At 37.6% G+C, this 26270-nt stretch overlaps 1 protein-coding gene across 1 annotated transcript; it reads right to left on the bottom strand.

The window, feature by feature from the left end:
• Positions 1-320: 320 nt before the first annotated feature.
• GCA (grancalcin) lies at positions 321-23840 on the bottom strand. The gene is made up of 8 exons (XM_008687034.2): positions 23576-23840; positions 21492-21656; positions 15393-15462; positions 10648-10691; positions 10209-10356; positions 7998-8111; positions 4308-4366; positions 321-3509 (listed from the first exon to the last, which is right to left on the bottom strand). Exons 1-8 carry the CDS (start codon positions 23600-23602, stop codon positions 3483-3485), a joined length of 654 nt encoding a protein of 217 aa, XP_008685256.1. The 5' UTR covers positions 23603-23840; the 3' UTR covers positions 321-3482.
• Between the last annotated feature and the right edge of the window lie 2430 nt (positions 23841-26270).

Raw genomic sequence — 26270 nt, forward strand, 5'->3', positions numbered from 1 at the left:
ATGGCAAGAAACAATTAAAAGCACAGATTTCCCAGCATCCAAATAATGAGTTGATAGTGAGTCAGACAGAAATTTTTCATAAGTATCCTAGTGTTTTGCTGGAAAGTAGTCTTGTGCTCAGTATTCTAAATTACAGGAAAATATTTAACTTAATATATGGACATATATGATGTTATAACCTTATTCTAGACTACAAATTACCTAAACGGTATTCGTTTAAAATCCTCTCTGCATTCATCACTATAACAGAAGTTCTCAATATTTGTTTTTTCTTCATATCATCTAATTTTATTATAAAGTCTAGACATACTCTTAGATGATAACTTAGCATTGTACATTTATTTCAAAGTGCTTACAAGACCCAAAAAAATGTGATTTTTAAATACAAGTTTCAAAGTAATAAAACACCCATGGTTGCATTTTAAAGTTTAAGAGAAAAAAAAAATTCTAACCTGAAAGAAGTCTTGGGTTTTTTACTCACGAAATATAATTACCAGACTTACACAAAGGTATTCCTACTAAGTTCCCAGAAAACTGCTACAAATAGAGAAAACATATCATCTATGAGTCTGTCAAACATAAAAGGACAAAACAAAAGCACATTTCTGACAAACAGCATGTATTTAGTTCGCCCAGTTTAGTAACGCCGTAAGAGTGCAAGGGAACTTCATTTGTCTATTTTACTTAAATAATCACGAATTGATTTTTTTGCCATTTTTTTAAATTGCACAGACTTTAAACTACATTAATAAATTCTACTTTCTTCCAGGGTGAATACCTTTTCTGGAAATAAACATATCATTTGACTTTTTTAAATTACTTTTTGTTTCTGAATGCATGCCTAAATAGATCACATGAGCACAGACCTCGAAATTACACTTAAAGTGGACCAAATTCAGATTCCAATAGTATGGATTTCCCCTCGATGTAATTTAAAATGTGTAAAACTGCCACTCAAAATAGAAGTACAATACCTGACATTTAATCATTTGGCAGTTTATAGGCACAGGTGAATTACTGCACTGTTATTTGAACTGAAGCCTCTCATATATGTAACAGATTTTGTATGATACAAAGCTTTACAGCAAGATATTTGAATGTTTATTAAAAAATTCTCAAAATGACATGGAAACATGTTTACTGCATAAATAAAAGCACTTAGATGTTAAGAGTGTACGTTATTCAACAATTTACATCATGACAAGAAAACGTGTGTGAGTTAAACAGTACAAATTACCACACTGTATTCATATTCCAGTCATTGTTCATCACCGGACTATTTAATTTTTACTTTAGTAATGGATATCTGTTTACATCAATTATCTTGAGGGCATCAAAAAGTGAATTGCATTTCAGTATAAAAGTCCAAGTAAAATATTCTCAATGGCTAATGTTTGGTAAGATTATCTATTTAGTGGAAAGCGCAAAAGAACTGTCTGACAAGCAAGTTGGATTGGCATGGAAAATCAGTTTTGCTAGAGAAAGGGGTTCTGTGGTCAAAAAAGTTTGGAAAAAACTAGGTCAAATGAAAGTAAACAGGAATTTATGAACCTTAGGCTTTATCAAGCTCCCTGAAAAGGGTGCAAATTTCCCAAATAATGTTTGATCATCGAAACTCCTTCACAGATCTACCCCCAAATTCATAGGAATTTGGAAGAGGATGTCAGAGAATCGTGTAAAGAGTTCTCATACAAAGTGTCATCTGGCAGAAACTTCTATGAAGAATATACCCTAGCTCATTTTTAAAGTTTTGCCTCAACCATTAGCCTCCAAGTAAGAAAAATTACAACAGACCTCAGAACAGCACTGTTCTGTACCTATAAGCTGGATGTTAAGATCCCAGGCTGCTAAGTCATATTATCACCCTTACTCAACATGAATGATATGAGTGTGTTCACATTAGTTTTTTCCAAAGACTTCTAATTCGAGTCCTGTATTTTTTTTATGGCTCAGTTAACATCCTCTCACATTATCGAATATATGTTCATGAAAAAACACTTAACAGCCAGAGGACAAAAGTATATGGATGATTTTGTCACACATTTTTTACTGCTGACCAAATGAATCTGACAGCCAATTACATAAAATTATAATGTCAAAATGACTATCTGATACTTCCTTTCCAGGACTGTTAAAAGTAAAAGTTGATTTAAAATTCTGTGAGTTTATAAAAAGTTTTCTTTCAAGATACTGCCATTCACCCTCCATCCTTTAAGAAACACAGAATTTTACAAAAAGCATATTTAATTTGGTCACCAGTCATACTAAAATCATGTCAATCTGTACTCCCATTTTAAGCCAGAAGACATTCAGCTAAAGTGTAAGAAAAATACATGGTGTTTTAAATCTTCACTAAGAAAGACAATGTTTGCCAGGAAGGCGGCTGGATTAATTACAACAGCTCACACCAGAGATCTTACAGGCTAAGGATCTGATGACTACTTTGCAACTTTCCACAGTAATGCCACAGAAAACAGGCCACGGTGCCTACTGTGCTCACTACCCCCTCATTACACACCTGCGCTCAACGACTTACCAGTTTACCGATGCTAAATGGTAAACCCGCAGCTAATGGTGAGAAAGTCAAACTTCCAATTTCTGAACATTTAAACAAAGTGGTAGGTTACTTGATTTTTTAACTTTGTAAACAGTTGGCATTATATATAAAACAATTTAGCTTCACAGAATACATTGAAATGTTGACATTTTGTTTAAAATACGTATCACTTCCACAAAGTCTAGATTTAAAAGGAAGATTCCATGTTAGGCTATACTGCTTACTAAGAACCTTTTTTCCATAGAAGACAAAAAAGCATATTGAAAAAAATAAGCACTGACAAAAACAAAGGGAAAAAATGCCTCCGGGAGCCTTATTTCTATAGGTTAATTTACAGCACACCTAAGGTGACGTGACATAAGATTTTAGGAATTTTCTCTCTGCATAGACAAAGACCAGTGAGTTTCTTTTTTTTTTGAATTACGTGATCAAGGAATAAACTCTTCTACAAATATGGCACAAAATCCAGGCTTCTCCTTCTAGCTCACGTTCACAACCAACAACGACAAACAAAATTTCAAAGTGTAATTTATAACCTTCCGGTAAGTATACATTAACTTTATCTAGACTTTCACTATTTGGCTTCTTAAATACTCCCTTGTAAGTACATTATTCTGGGTTAACAATGTTAAAAATTAAGGTTAAAAGGTATTTATATCAATTCATCAATATGCCCATATTTTATGATACTATACAGATATCTGTTAAGCAATAACTTTTCTAAAAGCAATTAATATTCCAAATACAAAAACACTTCTCTTACTGCTTTGAACTATGCACTAAAGTAAAAACACATAGAAAGGGAACAGATTTAACAGGCAGAAACACAGAAAAGCTCCCAAAGCTTCAAATTCAAAGTAGTCCAGTTCATTTCTTCCAGGTAAAAAAATTCACAGTTTTTCTTCAGCTTTCAAATTCTAGACATTCAAATTGCCATTGTACCCTGCAAAAACTAACACATAAGCAAAATCGTCAGCTGGTAGCAATAAAATGGTTTTTGTTTTTGATAAATTATACTCCATAAAAGCATTTTCACAAGAGGGGAAGTTTTAAATGTTTCCAAGGCTTGTAATATAAACCAGAATATACCGGTAGGGAAATGCTGACCCTATGACTTTCCCATAACAAAAACAAAACAAAAACCCTGAAACTTTGATGTACATGTGAAATATAACTTTCCTATAGTTTCAATTTAAAAAATGGGATCATGCTAATTGTAACCATTTGAAATGAGAAATGAACAGTGTCATAATCTGTCATATACGAAAATTTCCTCTCTCTTAATATCACCAAAAGTAAACCACTCTTTGTAAAAAATAATGGTAGTTTTGCCCTTAAAAATGACTTGAAAGATGCGATGCCTGGGCGGCTCAGGAGGTAAGCGTCTGCCTTCAGCGCAGGTCAAAACCCAGGCTCCTTGCTCAGCGGGGAGCCTGCTTCTCCCCCAGCCCGCTGCTCCCCAGGACTGTGCTCTCTCTCTCTGACAGGTAAACACATTCTTTAAAAAATAAATGATTTGAAAGATAAGCTGCCAAAAACAGGTCATAAAATTTAGAAGTATCTTTATGTTTAATAGAACATCAAGTTGGTATTTGTACAAATACTGAAGCACATTTGCATTTAGCTGAAATACAGAAAAAGAATATGGTCTATAAAACATATTATTACCAGTACTGATACCAAGGATCGCTTAAAATTTGTTTGACAACTGAACGCATCTAGAACACGGTGTAAATATCAGAATACTCACATCGTCATATACAAAATTCACAACCCCTTGTTGCAAGTGGTCTCTTCTCCTAAAGAAATCTTTAAACAAACAAAAAAATATTGAAATTTTAGATATATAGTTTCAAATACTTGGTGTTCCTAAATACAAAAAAAAAAAAAGACTAATTTCATACTCAAAAGTTTTTTTAAGTTTTATTTTAAATTACAGTTAGTTAACATATAGTGCAATATTAGTTTTGGGGGTACAATATCATGATTTGACAATTCCCTACATCACCCAGTGCTCATCAGGACAAGTGCCCTCCTTAATCCCCATCACCTATCTCCCCCACCCCCTGCCCACCTCCCCTCTGGTAACTCTCAGTTTGTTCTCTATAGTTAAAAGTCTGTTTCTCGGTTTGCCTCATTCTCTCCCCCTCTTTTTCCATTTGCACATTTATTTTGTTCCTTAAATATCACATATGAGGGAAATCATAGGGCATTTGTCTTTTTCTGACTTATTTCGCTTAGCTTAATACACTCTAACTCCATCCATGTCTTTGCACATGGCAAAATTTCATTCTTTTTTATGGCTGAGTAATAGCCCATAGTGTGTGTGTGTGTGTGTGTGTGTGTGTGTGTGTGTGTGTGTGTGTATACATCTTCTTTATCCATTCACGAATTGACGGACACTTGGGCTGTTCCATAGTTTGGCTATTATAAGTAATGCTGTTATAAACATCGGGGTGCAGGTATCCCTTTGAATTAGTACCTTTGTACTTGGCTAAATCCCTAGGAGCACAATTGCTGGATAGCACAGTAGTTCTATTTTTCACTTTCTGAGGAAACTTCATACTGTTTTTCACAGTGGCTGCACCAGTTTGCATTTCCACCAACAGGGGAAGAGGGTTCCTTTTTCCCCACATCTTCACCAACACCTGTTGTTTCTTGTGTTGATTTTAGCCATTCTGACAGGTGTGAGGTGATTATCACATTGTAGCTTTGATCTGCATTTCCCTGATGGTCGGTGATGTTGGGCATCTTCTCATGTGTCTGTTGGCCATCTGGATGTCTTTGCAAAAGTGTCTATTCGTGTCTTCTGCCCACTTTTTAATTGGATTATTTGTTTTTTGGGTGTTGAGTTTTAGAAGTTCTTTATATATTTTGGAAAGGAACCCTTTATCAAATATGTCATCTGCAGATATCTTCTCCCATCCTGTAGGCTGCCTTTTAGTTTTGTTGATTGTTTACTTCACTGTGTAGAAGCATTTTATTTTGATGAAGTCCCAATAGTTTATGTTTGCTTTTGTTTCCCTTGCCTCAGGAGACCTAACCAGAAAGAAGTTGCTATGGCTGAGGTCATAGAGCTTACTGCCTGTGTTCTCCAGGATTTTTATGGTTTCATGTCTCACATTTAGGTCTTTATTTTTTTTTTTAAGATTTTTTAATTTATTTATTCGACAGAGATAGAGACAGCCAGTGAGAGAGGGAACACAAGCAGGGGGAGTGGGAGAGGAAGAAGCAGGCTCCCAGCGGAGGAGCCCGATGTGGGACTCGATCCCGGAACGCCGGGATCACGCCCTGAGCCAAAGGCAGATGCCTGACAACTGCGCCACCCAGGCATCCCCACATTTAGGTCTTTAATCCATTTTAAATTTATTTTTGTTTACAGTGTAAAAAAGTGGTCCAGTTTCATTCTTTTGCATGTTGCTGTCCAGTTTTCCCAAGACCATTTGTTTTTTCCCCACTGGATATTCTTTCCTGCTTTGTTGGAAGATTAACTGACCACACAGTTGTGGGCTCATTTTTGGGTTTTCTGTTCTGTTCCATTGACCTATGTGTCTGTCTTTGTGCCAGCACCGTATGTCTTGATCACTCCAGCTTTGTAATATAACATGAAGTCTGGGATTGTGATGCCTCCAGCTTTGCTTTGCTTTCTCGAGATTGCTTTGGCTATTCAAGGTCTTTTGTGGTTCCATACAAATTTTAGGATTGTTTGTTTTAACGCTGTGAAAAATATTGTTGATATTTTGATACTGTTTGTATTTACTGTGTAGACTGCTTTGGGTAGTATAGACATTTTAACAATATCTGTTCTTCCAAGCCATGAGCATGGAATATTTTTCCATTTCTTTCTAATTTCTTTCATCAGTGTTTTACAGTTTTCAGAGTACAGGTGCTTCACCTCTTTGGTTAGGTTTATTTCTAGGTACCTTTTTTTTTTGGTGCAGTTGTAAATGGGGCTGATTCCTTAATTTCTCTTTCTGCTGTTTCATTATTGGTATATAGAAATGCAACAGATTTCTATATATTTGGCCTTATCTTGTTCTTTCATTTGGGATAAATTCCTCCATTTTGGCATTCTGTCTAAGTCTCTGCCTTCTTCTATGTGTTAGAAGCCAGAATGTGACCTGCTCCTAAAGTAATGGCTTTATGAAGAAGAGGTCATGCAGTGTCCAGGGCCGGGCTCTGTAGGGAGCGTCTCTGGTGTGTGCAGCGTATGCTCTGCTCTTGTGTTTTGGCTGCTCTATCCTTCAGGCCCGTCACCCGCAGAGGCTCTGCTTATCTGCTGTGGGCAATGTTCAGTCTTTGGCCACAACAGAGCAAGTGTTAACTAGGTGTGCTCTGGTCTGCTTATGAAATCAGACCTACCACCACCTGCACCAGAACTGAGGTGCTGCAGAACTCTCTAGCTGGGAGACACGGTGTGGGCAGGGGCTTGTGCTGGTCTTCTGGGGGAAGAGCCCACCACACTGGGGCTGAGGCAAGCTTGACTGAGAAGGGCAGTCCCACCAAAGCGCAGGGGTATGAGGTTTGGTATAAACAAGTCAGGCAGCCAGTGTCAGTGCTGCACTGCTTCCTGAGGTGGCTCTGTGTTTATGCTAAGGGGCGGGAGAGGGAAATGACATCAGCCAGCTCCTTTGTTCCTGGAGAGGTGTCTCCAGAACAACGTTGCCTCTCAGGGACATGCTCTAAGAAGAGTGAACGCTCTGCACACTGGGCATCCTTCAGACCACTGCTTCCCGCTGTCTGCCCCTGTGGTGTGTCTGCCTTCTCTCCAGGAGCAGCACAGTGCCCTTGGGGCTCTATCCTAGCCAAGCAGGCTGACCTTTCAAAGTCCAGGTTTTAAGCCCGCTGATTGCAAGAACTCATAAAACTTAGCCCCTCTAATTTGCCAAGCCAATGGCTTTGGGGAAATGTTCTTATGCGTCCCTAGGGGTTCCTTTCTCTCCCCCCTTCTCCGTGACCATGGCTTCCTCCTCTCTGCAGCACTCGTGATCCATTTCTCCCCTAAACACATCTCTGCTCTTCCTACCTTCTTTGATGGACCTCTCTTCTCCCCTTAGTTGTGGAGTTTGTTCTGTCAATCTCCACGTCAATTTCTGGGTATTTAGGATGATGTGATAGTTACGTAGCTGTGTTTGTGGGAAGAGACAAGCCTATGGTTCTCCCACTCCACTGCCACCGGATTCCCTCTCTCTCTTTGTTCTCAATTAAATCAAGTGATTTCATATCCTGGGCAACTGAGACATGAAGAAAACTTCCCAAAACAGCTATAACAATTTTTCACTATTCGTATTACTAAAATTTTAAAGCCTTAAAAGTGATTAGATGTAACAGTGAATAAAGGTGAAAAATATATAATATTACAAACTTGTTGAAGAAAATGAGAGATACTATTCAGAAAAATAGCTACATAATACTGCACCCATTTTTAAATGATCAATACCTGTCAATGCTCGAAGCTTCACACAGCAAGCAACATAATCATCAAAGAAGATTCGGCCATTCTTGCTGTACCTTTTAACAATAGCGGTTAATGTTTGAGGACTCAACCTGTAACCTAGAAAAAGGAATTTATACATTAAAAACTTCTAAAACCAAAAACCATAAGAACACCACAACATTGCATTTTCTTTAAAAACAATCATAAATTTCCAAAATTCATTCCACAAAAATATATACTAGAAACAAAATACATTCACATTGAAATTTATCAAAGGCTTTATTACTAATAAAGTGGTTAAGTGGTACATAAATGTCACAGTTCTAGCTTTGTAACGAAGTCAAAGCTAAGAAGACAAATAATTATCTTTTTGTGTTTTTAAAATATATTTTGATTTTTAAATAATGTCTAGAGTATTTTGTAGATTTTAATGCTTCAGTATTTCCAATCTGTAATTTTATAGTTCTTTAAAGACTATCAAAGCAAAGATTATTAGTGATCCTTGCTATCATTCAAATTCTGTACTTCCTTTTTTCTTTTTTTCTCTGAGATATAATTGGCATATAAAATTATATTAGTTTCAGATGTACAATATAATGATTCCATAGTTGTACATATTGCAAAATGATTACTACACTAAGTCTAGTTAACATCTTCAACACCAAAAACTCCAAATAATCCAGTTAAATATGGGCAGAGGACCCAAGTAGACATATTTCCAAAAGACAAACAGATGGCCAACAGACACACAGAAAGATGCTCAACATCACTCATCGTCAGGGAAATGCAACTCAGAACCACAGTGAGAGACCCCCTCACAGCTGTCAGGAAGGCCAGGATCAAAAAGACAAGGACTAACAAGTACTGGTGAGGATGTGGAGAAAAAGAAACCTTCCTGCAGTGCTGGCAGGAACGTAAACTGGTGCAGCCACTGTGGAAACAGTAGGAAGTTCCTCAAAAAGTTAAAAATAGAATTACCTATCATCCAGTACTGGATATTTACCCAAAGAAAAGGAAGACACTAATTCAAAAAGTATATGCATCCATTACTGGATATTTACCCGAAGAAAAGGAAGACACTAATTCAATTAGTCCTATGTTTACTGCAGCACCATTTACAATAGCCAAATTATGGAAGCAACCAAAGTGTCCATCAACAGATAAATGGATAAAAAAGATGTGGTTTATATATACAATAAAATATTACTCAGCCATTAAAAAAATGAGATCTTGCCATTTGCAACAACATGGCTGCACCTATATAGGGTATTATGCTAAGTGAAATAAGTCAAAGAAAGACATGTGATTTCACTCATATAGGGAATTTAAGAAACAAAACAAAGAAAAGTGGGACAAACAAAAAAAGACTCTTAAATACAGAGAACAAACTGATGGTTGTCAGAGAGGGCACTAAGAGGTACAAACTTCCAGTTAAAAAATAATTAAGTCAGGCCACCTGGATGGCTCAGTCAGTTAAGTATATGCCTTTGGCTTGGGTCATGATCCCAGAGTGCTGGGATCGAGTCCCACGTTGGGCTCCATGCTCGGCAGGGAGACTGCTTCTCCCTCTCCCTCTGCTGCTCCCCACCCCACTCATGCTCTCTGTCTCTCCCTCAAATAAATAAAATCTTTTAAAAAAATTAAAATAAAAAATAAGTAACGAGATGAAAAATACAGCATAGGGAATACAGTCAATAAGATCATAGTATACACTGTATGATGACAGGTGGTGAATATACTTGTGGTGAACACCGAGTAATGTACAGAATGGCTGAACACCTGATATGCATATGTACAGAAGTGTTGTACACCTGAGACTAATATAACACTGCATATTAATTATATTTCAAAAAATTGGTTAAAAAAGAGCTATAAATAAATAAATAAATATTAGAGAGCTTACCAAGTTACCAGATATAAATGGTGAGTACCAACAATTAGGGGAATACATTTTAATATACTCAACGGAGGAAATTCAGAAACTGTTTTATCAATGAGAATGTACAAAAGATCATCCTTTGGAAAAATCATAGATAAAATGGTTTTGTTAAAGGTCTTCAGTCAGAACTTATCTACAATCTTAAAATCAAACTGGGCAACAACTGGTGAAATAATATATTCCTTTACTACTTAACAAATTTTAACAACTGAGATTCATCTCATCGAAGAACCAAGATGATGTGGACAGATTCTAAAGACTTTTAATCTTCTTACCCATAGTAGTGATGGCTTGATTCAGTTCATGATGTTCCACTGTGCCACTGTGATCTCGATCAATAGTTATGAAGTTTTGCTTCCAGGCATTAAGAGCTGCCCAAAGTTCTTTGAATTCATTAAATCCCATTTTTCCTGTGTAATCTCTCTGATAGTTTTATTAATAAAAATAAGTTTTGATACCAAAGAGAATTTACTTGACCCAAAACTGTAAATCATTGACTAAAAAATTGTTAGTACGCTTCTGCAAGTTAGCCAAATTTAGCAAAAGAATAGATTTCTTCATAAAAATGGAAAAGTATGGAATTCAAACAGGATCTTACAAAGTATTTTTAAAGTCTCCAATTTACTGTGGCCATTTATAGCCAACAATTGCTTGGTTATATTCAGAAAGCAATTATTCCATATTCTAGTATTTTCTATTTTTATTCAAGGATACATCCAACATGGCGATCATAATTCTGCAGGTTTCCAAACTAAAGGCTATAAAACATATTTATTATTTGCTGGAGTCTGCCCACTTTTATCTATGTAAAATTATGACAATTTCTATTTCATAAAACAAAATGTTTAAAAATTGCCACAAATACACAATCACCCCTTATCAACAAACTTTAAATGTTAGGTGTCCACAGTGTGGGAAAAAAAAAAAGACAAAAATAAAAATCACTACTACTTCAAACTACTCACATCTAGTCAGGGGATTTGGGTCATCAGATAAGCAATGATAAAAAAAATTGAAAATTACTGTCACGGGGAAAGGAGGGCTTCAGTCTTCCTAACACAAATGATAAGTAGGTTTTAAGTAGAAGTCTGACATATACTGAGATCACAAAACTTGAAGGAGTTAGAAATTTGATTAAAGCTTGGGCTGAAGAACTGGCCTATGATGACATCTGAAAGGCAGGTGAGGGCCAGATCATAAAAGTCTGGAATGCTACCCTGAAGATTTAGACCAATGGAAGTCACTGAAGAATTTTAAGGAGCTAAGGGGCAATTCGAAAATTTCCATTCCAGAGACATTCACCTACACTGAACAGACTATAGAGTAAGGTAAGATGGACCTAGATATAGGTAAATCATTTGCTGGTTTACTGCAATCAATCAAGTAAGAAAAGTATGAGCTTCTGATCTGAAGCAGCTATTTTCCCTTGGGGGAGGGAAAAGGCAGGAAGAAAAAAGTAAATATAAACTGTATTAAAATCATGGCTTATTAGAAATATTAACTAATATCTATAGAATTATAACTGAAGACTCACTAGGTAGAATTTAATTTTTCTAATCCTTATCACAATTGCATTGAACCGGTAAGCTGATTTACCTCAAAAGTAATTATATCAGTCCTGATAAAAGAGATATTATGTCAGCACAACTACTTAAGCTTACAAAGTTCTTATTAGTAGCTCTTTAAAATGAATGAATAAATAAAAATGCCTAAAATTAAGTTATCTTATTTTGCTATTTGATAACATATTTTAAATTTTTATAAATAAAAAACATTTCAGCCAAATTTTAGATCTATAAAGAAAAAAATCATAAAACATTCTACAAGTTAAAATATCTGATTTTCTTTAAATTAATATAGTATAAATGTTAGAATAGCTGGTTACAATATTTTCAGAATGACAGTTCAACAGACACTCAATGAGCATTCAACTATGACCCAGGTAGTATGATTTTGTAATTTCATATAAACATGCAAAAGTACTGTAAGTCCCAATTTTACAAATGAAGAAACAGAGGCCCAGAATAATAAAGTTTCCCAAGTTCACAGAGCTAATTAAATGGAAGAATCAGGACTGGAGCCCAGTGCTCCTTCATACAATACTACTCAAGTGGGAAGAAGGAGGGGGGCTGAAGTTTCCATGAGAAATCTCTGGATGGCATTCCATCATTTTGTCAAGAAAATGATATGTTTTGCTTTCAAGTTAACATGGCACACATCCATTACATGGGGAAATCTGAACATATGACAACAAATGGCAAACATGGAGTCTTCAAATAAGCATATCTTCAATCACAAAATAGGACTGAGAAAAATGTATATAAGATTACATATTTTTGACAAAAAATAGAGAAAAATTTTCAGGAAAGTTAATAGATTTTCATTTCCCCCAATACCCCATTAGAATGGGTAAAAAATTAAATTTTCTAACATCATAAACCATTAGAAAAATAAAGAGGATGAAAGAGAAAACAGAGGAAAAGAATCATGTAACTTGGAAAAGTAGTAGGATGGATGGAAGTTAACGAACCCAGATCTAAGAAAGTGGCTTGATGAATACCCAATAAGAAAAGTTGAAAAGGAGTCTGGTTATCCAGGAGAAGACACCAAACATTTAAGAATTGGTATTATATGTGAAAATGGGTGTGCAGGTAGAGAGAAAAACAGGACCAACTGAATACCTATTTAAAGAGGATTTAGAGTCCAAATGTCCTCCTTGCCTCAGCTTCCTAGATGGATGCCATGTCTATTCTCACACCAGCAAAAGTCTGGGGATTTACTGTCTGGAGAATTCTTTGAACTTCAGGATAACAGGCACATATTCAAAGCTTTAACTACTAACCAATAACCAGTCCCCCTACCTTCTAACCCTGATACTAACATTCACCCTAACATTAACCCTAACACTAACTCTGGAGAGGTCTCTGAACTGCAGGACCCCAGACACATAACCAAACACCAACCCTAATCCTAACACTAATCTTAACCACTAACCAGTAATCTACAAACCTAACCCTAACACTAACACTAATCCTAACTCCTACCCTAACCCCAACCCTAGATCTAAGAAAGTGACTTGTGAATACACAATAAGAAAGCTGAGAAGCAGCCTACTTCTCTGTGAGAAGACCCCGGATGTTTAAGAATTGGCAGTATTTCTGAAAATGGGTATGAAGGTAGAGATAAAAACAGTAAGACCAACTGAGGATCTATTTAGGGAGCATTTAGAGCACCTAATCCCCTCCTGGCCTCGATCCACAGACCTGCAGTATCTATTCTAACCTCAGCAAAACTCGGGGAATTTATACTCTGGAGGGTCTCTGAACTGCAGGATAATAGGGACATTCCCAAATGGCTAAACCCAATGCCCTAACCTTGAACCCAAACCCTCGCCCTAACACTAACCTAACCCTAACCCTAACCATCCGGAGAGGTCTCTGAACTGTAGAATACCAGGCACATACCCTAACCCTAACCCTAACCCTCACCCTTATCTGAACCCTAGATCTGAGAAACTGGCTTCCTAAACACACTATAAGAAAAGTTGAGAACCAGCGTACTTATCCTAGAGAAGACCCCAAACATTTAAAAATTGTTAGTATTTTCAGAAAACAAGTGTGAAGATAGAGATAAAAACAGAAGGACCAATTGAATATCTATTTAAAGAGTATTTAGAGCCCCCAACCCTCCTTGCCCCAAATTGGTAGATGCCTGCCGTGTCAATTCTCACCCCAGCATAAGTCTGGGGTATTCTTCTCTGGAGAGGTCTGGGAATTGCAGGATACCAGGCACATACCTAAAGCCTAACCCTAGCCTATCTAGTAAAAATAAGGCATTTAAGTGACCTTTTATCAAAGACCGAGAACCCTGCTAAGTCTTCCCTCCTCCTTTCCTACCAGACAACCAGCCCAAAAGGAAATCCCTAAACATACTGTTGCATCACAAACTGCCCTGCCAAACCACCAGACATGGAAGTCTACGGCCAATACCAAACCATGACCTCAGAGCTTCTCACCTGCATTTTAGTTCAACGTGTGCAACCAAGGATCACCAGACACCTGAGAAAAGCATCTAACATGAAAGACAACCAAACAAATAAACTGGAAAAAAAAACTGGAGGAAACACAGTTGACGGAAGAAGAAAAAATTCTGAAAAAAACATTAACAACAACAAAAATACATTAACAACAAATACAAAAATACAGTTTCAGAGAGATAAGGGAAGACATCACATACATGAAAAAAGAAAAGAAGTTCTTGCATTTTAAGGATATGATAACAGATATTAAAAAAACTCAATAGAAGATTCAGAAAATAAAGTTGAGGAAATCTCCCCATAGAGGAAAACCAGAGAAGGGAGGAAAAAATATAAGGAAAGTGACCCAGTCCAAATGACAGGCATTCCAGAGAAAACCTGAGAAAATATCACTAAAGAAAATGTCTCAGAACCAAAGCAAATGAACTCCCAGTCTGAGGACGCCCACTGAGCTCCCACACAGCATGACCAGGCACATCATGCGAAATTCCAAACCAGGCACAAAGATAAGATCCCATAGCCCTCCAAGTGAAAAAACCGACATACTAGCAGAAAACAGAAAGATAAAGTAAGAGTGGATGCTAGAAACAATGGAGCAATGTCTTTAAAATTCTAAATGAAAATGATCTGTAATGCAGAGTTCCACTGGTCACTTAATTTTGTGGACAGAATGAAAGTATTTTCAGATAAAAGTATTTTCAGATAAAGTCTAAAAAGACCTTCCTCCCATGCACTCTCTTATTGAGAAGCTAGTTAATGTTATATTTTATTGAATTTTTAAAAATGACTAGAGATTAAATAAAAGGGAGATCCAACTCAAGAGCATGGAAAGTCAGTTCCAGAATGATGGTGAAGGAATGATAGGTTTGCTGCTATGCATAGAAAGTAGACCACAATAAAAAGCTCCAGAATGATAATTAATTTCAGAAAAAGTAGAACAGTATATAAAAAGGGAAATTAATCATACATTATCACAAGACAGAGGAAGAACACTTAGATAATAACACTAAAGCAAATACTGATTACCGACCTAACGAAAATTACTATACAGCTATATTGGATGGAGGAGGATTGGGAAGCATTCCAGTGTGGAGTACTGGGACAAGAATGAGTTTCAAGTTCCAAGAGTGTTAATTCTCATCTGCCATAGCAGGATATCAATTGTTAATCATTAAAACTGAAAATCTATAGTGATAAAAGCATGCTATTTTGAGATCTGGAGGCAAATTTCAAAAGAATCAGCTGCAAAAGCTGAATGGAGATTTCCTCTATGAGTGGCTAACATCAGGGATATAATTATGCACAAGGAACAGTTATTTTCACAATAAGCTTTGCAGAACTATTTGCCTCTTTAAATTATGTGCATATAACTGCGATAAAAAGATTTTTAAAAATATTTTAAATATGGGGGGGAAGATCTCACGAGAATAAGCTCCATTAATTCCAGACTGTGTCAAACATTTCTGAAGTTCCTCAGCATCCACTTCACCATCCTGTCAAAAAATAATTATAATCTGATTTAATGCACAATTATATCAAATCATATTAATATGCTAATTGGCTGTTTTAGGCCAATCAATAAATATGCATTCTTTAAAACATTACTCTATTATCAACTCCAAAATTATAGAGGTAATTACTGACAGCAAAGGCATATTACAAAACAGCATACAAAATGAATGATTTTTTTCACAATCAACTTATATTCTATTAATATTTAAGCAGTTCAAGTATAATTTATTTTTTCTACTTCTGAGAAACAGCATAATCATTCTGACCTATTATAGGTCAAAATAATATCTTGTGAAAATCATTGTACCTCTACTTAAAATGGAAAAATGACCAAAATGTGTTCAGAAAAATCTCAAAAACATTCCCCTATGCCCCTTTCATGGGGGTGTTATTTCTAAGGGATATAAAACTGTAACTGGAAGGAGAAAATAACTTCCCCCCACTTCTCCCATTACTCCCAGCAAAATTTGAGTCATCCTGCATCTTGTTGCTGTTCTTCTGATTATTTCCCAAACATTCTTGTTTGAACTTATTATGGGAAATAAAATTTTTTTTAATACCAACAAGAAATCACAATGGAAGTGAAACAGGCTGAATATTCCCATTACGTTTCAGTGCCTCATCCTATTCTCTACAAAAAATATACAGAGTAATTTACTTGGAAGCATCATAAACATTGTCACAAATGCAAAACAATAACTCTGAGAAAGGATCAGGGAAGCAAATTTAAAACACGAACTTTTAAGAGTTCAATTTTGTAAGAGACCCAGGAAATAAAGAAAATTTTACAACCAACTTCCAAGAAGTATTATAAACACTCATATTCTAATGAATCTTTAGCAAGGAATTCTTTATAACAAAAATTCCAGTGGTTCTAACAGGAATTAAAAAATATAAGAAGCATTCTTTCCAATGGATCATCCCTGTGCCTACACAGAGTATCTAAGTGTTCCTTTCTCTGCCATGCATAGTTCTGGGACTTTGCTTACAGAACTTTCATAAATTCTAGACTAAGAAAATTATATTGTAAAAAATTAGCCATATGTTTAGAATCAAAGCTAGGTTAGCAATGTTTCTTCCAATGATAAAGACTTTAGAAGGAATTTTTATTTAAACAATTACCTACCTTCCTATTATATCAAACCATTATTATACTTAAGATTTTGGAAAACTATGCACACACTTCTAATGGGATCTAAGAAATCACTGGTAAACATAAAAACAACAAACAAGACAATCAATGAAGCCCACAGGCGCCACTGCCAACAGTATCTCAGGGAGATGAGGGTAGAGACGCCCGGTCATCGTCAATTACTGCAGAGTAAATTTTGAAAGACAATCTTTCACAAATTATTAAAACAGAAGCAAAAGAAGGAAATGACTTTTCTCTCATTTTTAATTTAAAAATGTCTCCTATCTTATACTAAAGATAACATGGTTATAAATTACCTTTTTCTTTCACTTTTCTTAAGTGGGAAAATGATACTAAACCTGAGAATAAAATTAGTGAGAATCACTAAGCTTCATCAATTTTTTCCTCATTTATAAAAATAATGCATTGTGCAAACCACAGGCTCAAAATTTAAACTTTCTAGAAAAGAGCAATTTGAATTTACTAAAAACCTTGACCAATCCAATTAAACTGAAGAAAATCAGTCCTATGTGGTCTGACGATAATTTCTATTCAAATACGAGCTTCTTCTAGAACATTTCACAGAAAAGTCCACTTAGCGCACAGAGATCTTTCTCTGGATTCTGTGCATTCAAAGACTTAGAAGGGACCCCGGAGATATGGAGATTCTTTTGCCGAGAAAGAACAAAGATTAAAGAGGAAGCAAAGCTGAAAAGTAGTACGTTCAAAAGACACAGAAAAAGTCATAAATTTGAGTTAAGGAATATAAATAGTATTTTAGTCTTTGTTAACGCTTTTTGAATGAGTGAAACTAAGAAACACATCTCGCTATTTTCTCTTCCACAAAATAAAAAAAAAAAAAGCTTTATATTCCATGCTTCAAATTTCTACATACTTATTTATCTGCGAGGTCTATGCTTCCTTCCCCACGCTGCTCTGCCCTGCTACGAGGCGGAGTGCAGTCTGTCTCTGTGTCTTGTACTTCAGAACTGAATGTGTAATCTTCCTATGATACACCAAGTTTATAATTTTACCAGAGTTCAGAATTAAATGCTATAAAACTCAGGACATTTTCCATTAAATTCATCAAAAGGTCCTAGTGCAGGGGTGCCTGGGTGGCTCAGTCAGTTAAGCATCTGACCCTTGATTTCAGTTCAGGTCATGATTTCAGGGTCCTGGGATGGAGCCCCAAGTGGGGTTTTGCACTCAGCTGGAAGTCGGCTTGAGAGTCTCTCCCACTGGCCCTCCCCCCACTTTCTCTCTCTCCCTCTTTCTGTTTCTCGAAAATAAATAAATCTTTTTTTAAAAATTGGATATCTATTCATCATAGATTTTTTTGCATTAATTTTTTTAAATATGGGATTAAAACTTTATCATGATTACTAAATTTTTTAAGCCCCTTTCAATTTAAAGGTGAGTCTCTCCTTTGCCTTACCCCAGCTGGACCTTAAAGCACTTACCAGTACAACGGCAAGTTAGGGGACCGTCTGCGGCAACGCAGAAGGAAAATAACTGTGAGAGAAAAAGACACTATTTCTCTAACTAAATATAGGTGAGGCTCATTGCTTTATTTGAATAGTTTCTATTTTTCAAACTGTATGAAGCTAATTTCTATATATGAAATTCCAAACCTACACTGGGTTTGGGTACATCACATAGAAGCGAAAGCTCGGAAGCAGAGTGAGAGCAGATGCGCAGTCCGGGCAGGCGGCCTGCTCCTGAGGACCCCACAGGCATGAGGAACGTAAGCGGTGTGCCGCCTGGACGCAGGAAGTGAGATGGGACGCTCTACACAGGACAAGAGGCAAAACAAAACAAACAAAATATACTATAGACTATTGCCTGATGATACCACTTCTGAGAAGTGGAAGGCTTAGGAAAGCAGGACCAACACGCTAGGCTAAGCTACCCCGTTTGCTGATGGGATCTGCGATGCCACCGCCAGCTAGGTGTAGCCCTGATCGCCCTGAGCTATCGTGACATGGGATTCTGGACACAGTCGAGGTGCGGACAATCGCAAAACCACTACATAACGAAGACTGACATGAGGACCGAAGGGATGACATAAAAGAGGACATAAAGGGGGAGGGAAGAAATGAACAAACACTCCACGTGAAATAGGTTTAGAAACCAAAATCCCAAAATATCTGACCAAATCTAATGTTCAGAAAGACAGCCAACAAAAAGCAACAATTTCAGAACAAATTCATACAAGATGAAATTAATCTTACAAAGTAATCATGAAAACAAGTGTGTTAAGAAAACGCAGAGAAATAAAGGAACAAATACCTTCATTTAGAAAGAACCATTCACTTAACAAATATCTACTGAGCTCCCTACTATGTTCATGCACCGCTAAATGGACTAGGACCAGTGTCCAAAAGAAACTCCTTGCTTTCACAGAGCTTACTTTTTAGTGGTGGAAGAGAGACAATAAATCAAAAATTACATTTCATGGTAGTAAGTACTAAGGAGAAAAAACACAGCAGAGTAAGAGTGATGTGGAGTGGGCGCACGGGCGCTGCGGAGCGGACCAATGCTACTTAATACAGACAGTTAAGGAAGCCTCACGGAGGCTGATAAAGTGAATTCACCTCTAAGTAGATCACTGATCAGTGAATTTACTTATAGGGTGAACTGACTTATTCATTAATAAAGTGAGTTTCAAGGAAGATCTGAAGGAAGTAAAGGAGCAAGCTATGTAGACATCTGAGGGAAGAGTGAGTGGTCTAGGCCTGAGTTGTCCAATACAGTCACTAGCCATATATTCCACTGTGCACTGAAACATGGCTAGTCTGATCTGAGATGCTCTGTAAGTGTAAAATACATGCCAGATTGCCAAGACTTAGGAACAACAAAAATGCAAACTACCCTATTACTAACTTTTATATTGATTACATGTTGGTATATTAGTATTTCTGATATACTGGATTCAAGAAATATGTTATGAAAATTAATTTCACCTTTTTTTTTTTTTTTTTTTTTTTTTTACTTTTTAAAATGTACTACCAGAGGCTTCAAAACTACATATGTGGCTTATGTTTGTGGCTCTTGTTATGTTTATTTTGGACAGTGCTTTCCAGGCAAAAAGAACAAGCATAAAGATCAGAGAACGCTCTCTCAGTGTTGCCATAATCTTCGTCTGTTTATCTTCAGCACTTCCCTCCTTGTACCATTATCATTCCCTGCATGTCTATCTCCCTGACTAGGCAGAGCTCTTCTAAGTCAGGATGTGAGTTTCATGCATCTTTGCATCCCCAGGCCCTAGCACAGTACGTGGTACAAAGCAGGCTGGTTGTCTGGTGGAATAAAGACAATTACCATTGGTTCTTGGTTCAACTATAGTCATTTCTGACAGTTTGGGGCCATGCACATTTACTATTTCAAAAGGCTGAAAATTTTACAACTTCTCATTCAAGTGTCGATTACATTTCAAAATCTAAAAGCTAATTAATGAGTGAAATTCTATTTTACATGTGCTTTTTCAGAATTTTGGGGGTCCGAAAAACAACCTGAATAGCTTTTCTACAAGTTATTACCATGAGAAAGCATTCTCCTAGTACACTACTTCATACTCATATTTCATACGTTGTATGAAAACATGTTACCTTAATTGACTAACAAGTAATGTCTTCCTAAATCATATGTGGAAAATCCCAGTGATCTTTTTGGATCTCTTTACTGCAGTTTGAGCTAATGATAATGTCCAACTCTATAAACCCTAACTAAATAGCATTAGTGGCAGAAAACTGCGCTTTAGATAATTAACAAAAAATTAGTCGCCATTGGTTAGGTTAACTAATAGGTAGCAAGATTTTGAAATGATACCCAAGTTCAAGTCCTATTTGTTCAGTTACTAAGCCTTAATCTCCACTTAGTCGTTTATCATAAAAGGGTACATCCGTCCTGCATACCCCACGGTGCCTCTGTGTGAAAAAGGAGTGGCAGGCACGCTCAAGTTCAAGTTGTTGGTATTATTGACAAGTTCCCTTTCCAGGCAGGAAGAATTAAGGAGCAAAAGAGGGCCAACTCTAGTTCCCAGGAAGGCTTTTCTCATTTGGAAAAGGAAAGCATCCTAAAGAAATTGCACCTGCATCTCAGTGGCCAGTCCTGTGGCACACGGCTACCTTTACTAGATTCAAAGGTCCGGGATGGTATTAGGGCTTTTCCAACTTCTACCACAGAAGGGAAAAAGAGGTTGTAAATGGAACGGGGGCCACCAAAAGAAAGTGTCCGCCATATATAATAATTCTGCGTCTATCCTATATTTCTAGCCAAGCATGTGGGATCGAATGAACACTCAAGTGAATGAATAATAAATGAAAAATGTTATCAAAGTTCTGTGAAATTCCAACTACTCCGTAAGTTTTTCCTGGTGAGTCTAAAAGAAGAGATACAGACTGTGACTAAGACTCAAGTGTGAATCTGTCTCTTCTCCCTGGTCTGATACTTGAACCTCCATTCTGCTCTGTTTTCTTTACCCTTTCTTGATTGGCTTTACCATCAAGTCTCTCCAAGCACCAGTCACAATTTAAAAGTCTCCTTTTTGACACGCTGCCCCAGCTTCCTCAAGGAGATTAACACGTGGGTCACGTAGATCTCTTTCCCCAGTCCTCTTTGGCTCAGTCGCCATGCACCACACTGTTTCCAGTCTTAGTGAAATGAACAATGTGTCAGGCATCGTACTAACAGACTTCTAAATAGGAAATAATTATGACTACCCTCATCTCTGATCGCAAGAAAAAAATTAGTCTAGATAAGTGTAAAATACAAATTTCATATAGATTTAAAATGACACACTAAGTAACATAGTTAACACTTCTTTTAAATAGCAATCACTTTCAAAACTGGTTTTGTGCCATACATTTAACATCTCACCTGTCCAGCAACAGCAGTGAAGTACGTCCACATGGGGTCTCCCGCTGAGGAATAACTGTCAGAATATGCTGGGTATCCACCAGGCAGCAGGTTTGGCCCTGTTCCCGGCACTGGCTGTCCCATCTGCATCTGCATTCCTGGCATCTGACCACTAAAATTTCCAAACTATAAGAGTGAAAAGGGTAAAGTTATTAATACAAATATTACCCGTTATTCACTACAGTTGGTTTAAAAGAAAATATTTATGGGAGGAGTCCACTGAAAAGCAAGAATAGAAAGAGTTACTAAAAGCAACCAAATTCACTATCACAAATGCTGTTAACTACAAAATGCTAGATATCCTGCATAAGGACCTAACTGAGTTCATTAACACGTTATCCAACATCAAAAGAAGTGTAACAGAAAAAAGAACTCTCTAGCTTCTGAGAACGTGATTTAACAGATGAACATGAAGCACTCTTCTTGTGTTTACCATCAACATCACCAAAATAAACAAAAGGCAAAAAAACACAAAAAAATTTCACCTACAAACTAAGTAGTAGCTTACTTCAGACACATACTGAGAAGACTGTGCGGTATAATACAATGGAACTGTGAACTTGTCATGGGAAACTGCATAGAATGCAAACATCCTCCCCACCAGAAAATATTTATTTTTAAAAAAGCAAGACACCAAAAAACAGACCAATAAAGTGATTAATTCCAACCACAGTCCGCAAAACTTATAAGAATAACAATAAGAATATCAACAAAAATAATACACAGCTAATATTTACTGGGGGTTTTTTATAGCCCAGATACTAAGTACTTTCCATCATGTGCTTTGATTTTCCAAAAACTCTATATGGTATGAAACTACTATGTCTTTTTTGTCATTGAGCACCTGAAACTTCAAGAGGTTTCCAAAATTGATTAAGGTCAAACAACTAGTAAGAAGGAGACCATGGTTCAAATGTAGATATTCTGATTTTTGTTTCCTGCTATGGCTATGGCTTCTCTCTACTTTTTTCACTTTGGAACTTGGTGTACATTTTTAATACCTTATACCTTAGAAAGGCATTTTACTGAGCATTTTTATGAGTCTAGAAGAGAAAGAGGTGTCGAGATTGTTTGTTACTCCATATTGAACAAAAGTCTTGACCTGCATCCTCAAGGATGAACAGAGATTGCCAGAAGGCAAAAAGAAAAAAAGACTACCATAAAAATTAAAAAAAAAAAAATTCTAAATTGGGGGGAAAGAGGGAGTCAAAAGGCGGGATGCTATCGTAGTTTGAAGAGCTGAGCGGCTGGATGTGTAAGAGTAAAGGTACAGAGGAAGTGCTGGAGCTCCAGAAAATGCACTTCAAACTCCAGGAAATGCACAACTAGATTATGAAGCAATGAAGTACAAGGAAACGGTAAACGTTAAAACAATATAATGGATTAAAAACAAACATTTTAAAAAGTTGCTTCTTTTAAAAGAAGAAAAAAGACCATCAAAAGAGACCCGAAAAGGCAATTTCAGGAATTAAAAAAAAAAGAATATATAACCTCAAATTACAACTTCCAACTCTCAAAGGAGACTAAGGATAAAGTTATGCAAGAAAGAGTAACCTACTCCTTCCCACCTCCCAAAAAAAGTCTAGAACAGACTGCCCTTGGTGGAATAGTAAAAATTAAGAGACATTTAGCATATCTTAATTTATTCATAAGCAACTTAAAGGACAGAAAACAAGAAGTCGCCAAAAATTCAGGAAGAGGACGTCTAGCAAAACTGCGGAAGGTGGGGGTCGACCACAAAATAGTACTGGAACAAGAAAACGGCGCTTTTGTTCCTCCAATCCAGGAAGAAATTTTCCAAAAATCACAGCACATCCCTGCCTCATAAGGACTCGCCTAAAGGGCCCCCAGGGACCAGAAGACCTGTGGCTTCCCGCTCAACCCTGGCCCCAGGTTCCAACACCGCGCGGTGTCTCAGCCCCGCGGAGAACCAGAGACCCGTCAAGCGAAGAGGCGGGAGGGGGCGGACCCCGCACTCTGGCACCGCCCGCAGGGGCGCCCCACCCCGCGGGGGCGGAGGCGGCGGAGGAGCTGCCCGGACTCACCGCTCCTCCGTATCCCGGGTAGGCCATGACGAGCCGTCACCTTTCGAGTCAGCGTCCGCCCTACCGGGAGAAAGGCAAAGGGGCAGGTGCAGGGCAGGTGCAGATGGAGGTGAGGCTGAAAGACGCGCTTCCCTTGCGATTTACTTCCCTGAGACCGCCCCTTCCCGGAGTCCAACCCCGCCCTGCTCGGTTCCGATTGGCTGAGCCTCGCCGTCCGGAGCCCAAACAACCGAAGCCCGCTCCTTCCCGGAGTCGAGTCCCACCCATCTCATGTCTGATTGGCTTCACGCACCCAACCCCCTTCTGTTCGGCTTCTATTGGCTCGCTCAGGTCTCGCGCTCTCTCCTCACTAAACAGCAGAAGAAGCCTTTGCTCCGGTAACTTTCACTCTTTTTGGCTAGGCTCTCTAGGCTGAAGTTTCTTTTCTCCGGAGAACCCCCAAGCCCTCCTGCCGTGACTTCTTTTAGTCTACTCCTCCACTCTTTGAGCCGGACTTCCAAACCTACATCTGTGAATTTAAAACTTTCAATCACTCACATTTATTTTTGCGTTGTGTTGATGTCACATCATGAAAACTTTGATACCTTTATCTCTGCCCCAAGTGCTTCTGAGCTAAAACCCACTTGATGCGAAATTTTACCAAAAAGTTATTTGTAGTTTGGCTGGTGGATAAATGGCGAATAGAGTTGCCCGATTTAGCAAATAAAAATAGAGGATGTCCAGTTAAATGAAAATTTTCAAATAAACAATGATTTTTTTAAATGTACGTATGTCCCAAATGTCACACGAGACATATACTTATAGTAAAAGATTATTCACTCTTTATACGTTAATATACAGGGTGACCTGTGTATTTTCTGACAGCTCTACCAATGACTCAACCTCTGCGCAAACTCTTTGGATGTACCTCCTAATTATATCCACCGAAGGGAACGGCTTGGTTTTTATCACTTGGCGAAGAGTTAAACAGTTACTTTAATTTATTAGTAGTAATTGACAGTTCTTCTTTTCTCTGGAACTCCGACGAATTCTGTAGCTCGGGCTTTAAAAGGACAGGATGCACATATACATATACCAAACAACGGCAGCTGTAAGTTTAGTTTAAAAACAAAGACCAGGATGATATTATCTCCGAAGAATATAACAACCGCTAAAATGTTTCTTAAAAATAAGGATGGGGTGGGGGGAAGCGTTAGCTGTCTATTAGCAGAGGAAAACTGCCTTGCAAAGCTGAGTAATAATTGCCCAGCTACACTACAGAGAAGGAACGTATTGTACCTTGTGAAACTTAAGAGGCAGAGAGAAAGGAAGATTGCTAATGTGCAAACCACTCTTGAGAAAGTGTGTGTTAGTTCCTGTAACACAATAAGAAATAATTTAGGCAATAAGGTTAGATTATTGGAATAAATAAATAGAGGGAAATGATAAAACCTACTTGATTAGAGGAAAAATGTATGACTGTTAAAGCATCAAGTGATAACACACTACAAAGCAAAACAAATTGTTGCAAGGTTTTATTCTAATAGATTAAGTACATATTCAAAGAAATGCTCAGAAAGGATTGAATGTTTTACGTATACAATGTTATTCTAAATCTCTGGTCAAAATTTTTGTGCATTTTTTTCATAATAATAGTCTTACACTTGTATGTCATTTGTGTACGTTGGGGGTCAAGTTGCCATGGTTCTCTTGTATTTCTACACACACAGTTTCAAAGATAGGGATAGTATTTCGCTCAAGGGCAGAGAAATGTGTTGCAGGATAACAAAGATAATCTGTCCCTCCAGGGCAAAGTTTGGGTTGGTTTGCTAGCATGACATTCCTAAACTTGGACTTCTCCATTCTGATCCAAACCCTGGCTGCTTGTGCAGCACCCGCCTTGCAGCTCCAGTTCAAACCGGGGGCCTTGGGAGCGAGAAGAATCTATGAAAGCCTGAAGCTCAGGCTGCCTGTGGCGCTCTGAGTAATAAAACCCTTTGTCTCTGACAGAGGAATCTCATGCACCTGTCAACTTCTATGAAACTGTGGCAGGCTACTTGTTAGCTTACAAGTGGGATAAAATATCAGATCCTTCATAGTTCTTGGCAGTGTATCTCCTTCTTAGAGAAAGAGCTGCCTAGGGAAATTCCTACTGAAGGACGGCGGAAGATGCCATTCCAAAACATGCCACTTTGGCGTAAGGATTATTTTGAATTGAAGGCGATTGAGAAGAAGCAGATAAAAGAAAATCTCTCTGTTCTCCCTGTGTTTGCCTAAGCCTGACATACATTTACGAAAGTGTCCTTCTCCTCCCTCCCTACCAGGAAGGACGAAGAGGAGACAACTTTAGTAGACCGTCATCAACGAGAAGAGGCAGACTTAAATCTGCGTAACAAATCTCACACTTGTTTACACTGCTTTTCCTAGTACCTCCCCACCGCTAGCCTCCCCTCACCTTTCCTCCTTTTCTCTTTAGCTGGAGATGGTATCGAAGCTAGAGTGGCCTCTGAGAGTTATTCATTTTTCCCTGGGTATCTCCCATGGATACATGAGGATACGTGTCAATAAACGTCTGTTTTAGTCTCTTGTTAATCTATTTTTTACTACAAGGGTCTCAGCCAAGAACTCAGAAAGGTACCTCTGTACAGTACTGCGTCCGATACACCGTGAGAGACAAAGAGGTCTTTCAACACCACCATCTGCAGCATCTTTCTCT

The sequence above is a fragment of the Ursus maritimus genome, unplaced genomic scaffold (genome assembly GCF_017311325.1).
Source record: "Ursus maritimus isolate PB19 unplaced genomic scaffold, ASM1731132v1 scaffold_1, whole genome shotgun sequence".
Taxonomy (NCBI): Eukaryota; Metazoa; Chordata; class Mammalia; order Carnivora; family Ursidae; genus Ursus; species Ursus maritimus.

Bases quoted from the DNA above. Each gene is read 5' to 3' on its own strand.
- GCA (XM_008687034.2), bottom strand. From the start codon at position 23,602: ATGGCCTACCCGGGATACGGAGGAGCG. The intron at 15,463-21,491 runs GTGAGATGTTAA...ATTTTTTGACAG, and splicing joins TCACTGCTGTTGCTGGACAG to GATGGTGAAGTGGATGCTGA. The intron at 10,357-10,647 runs GTATCCTTGAAT...TAAAACTATCAG, and splicing joins TTATGATCGCCATGTTGGAT to AGAGATTACACAGGAAAAAT.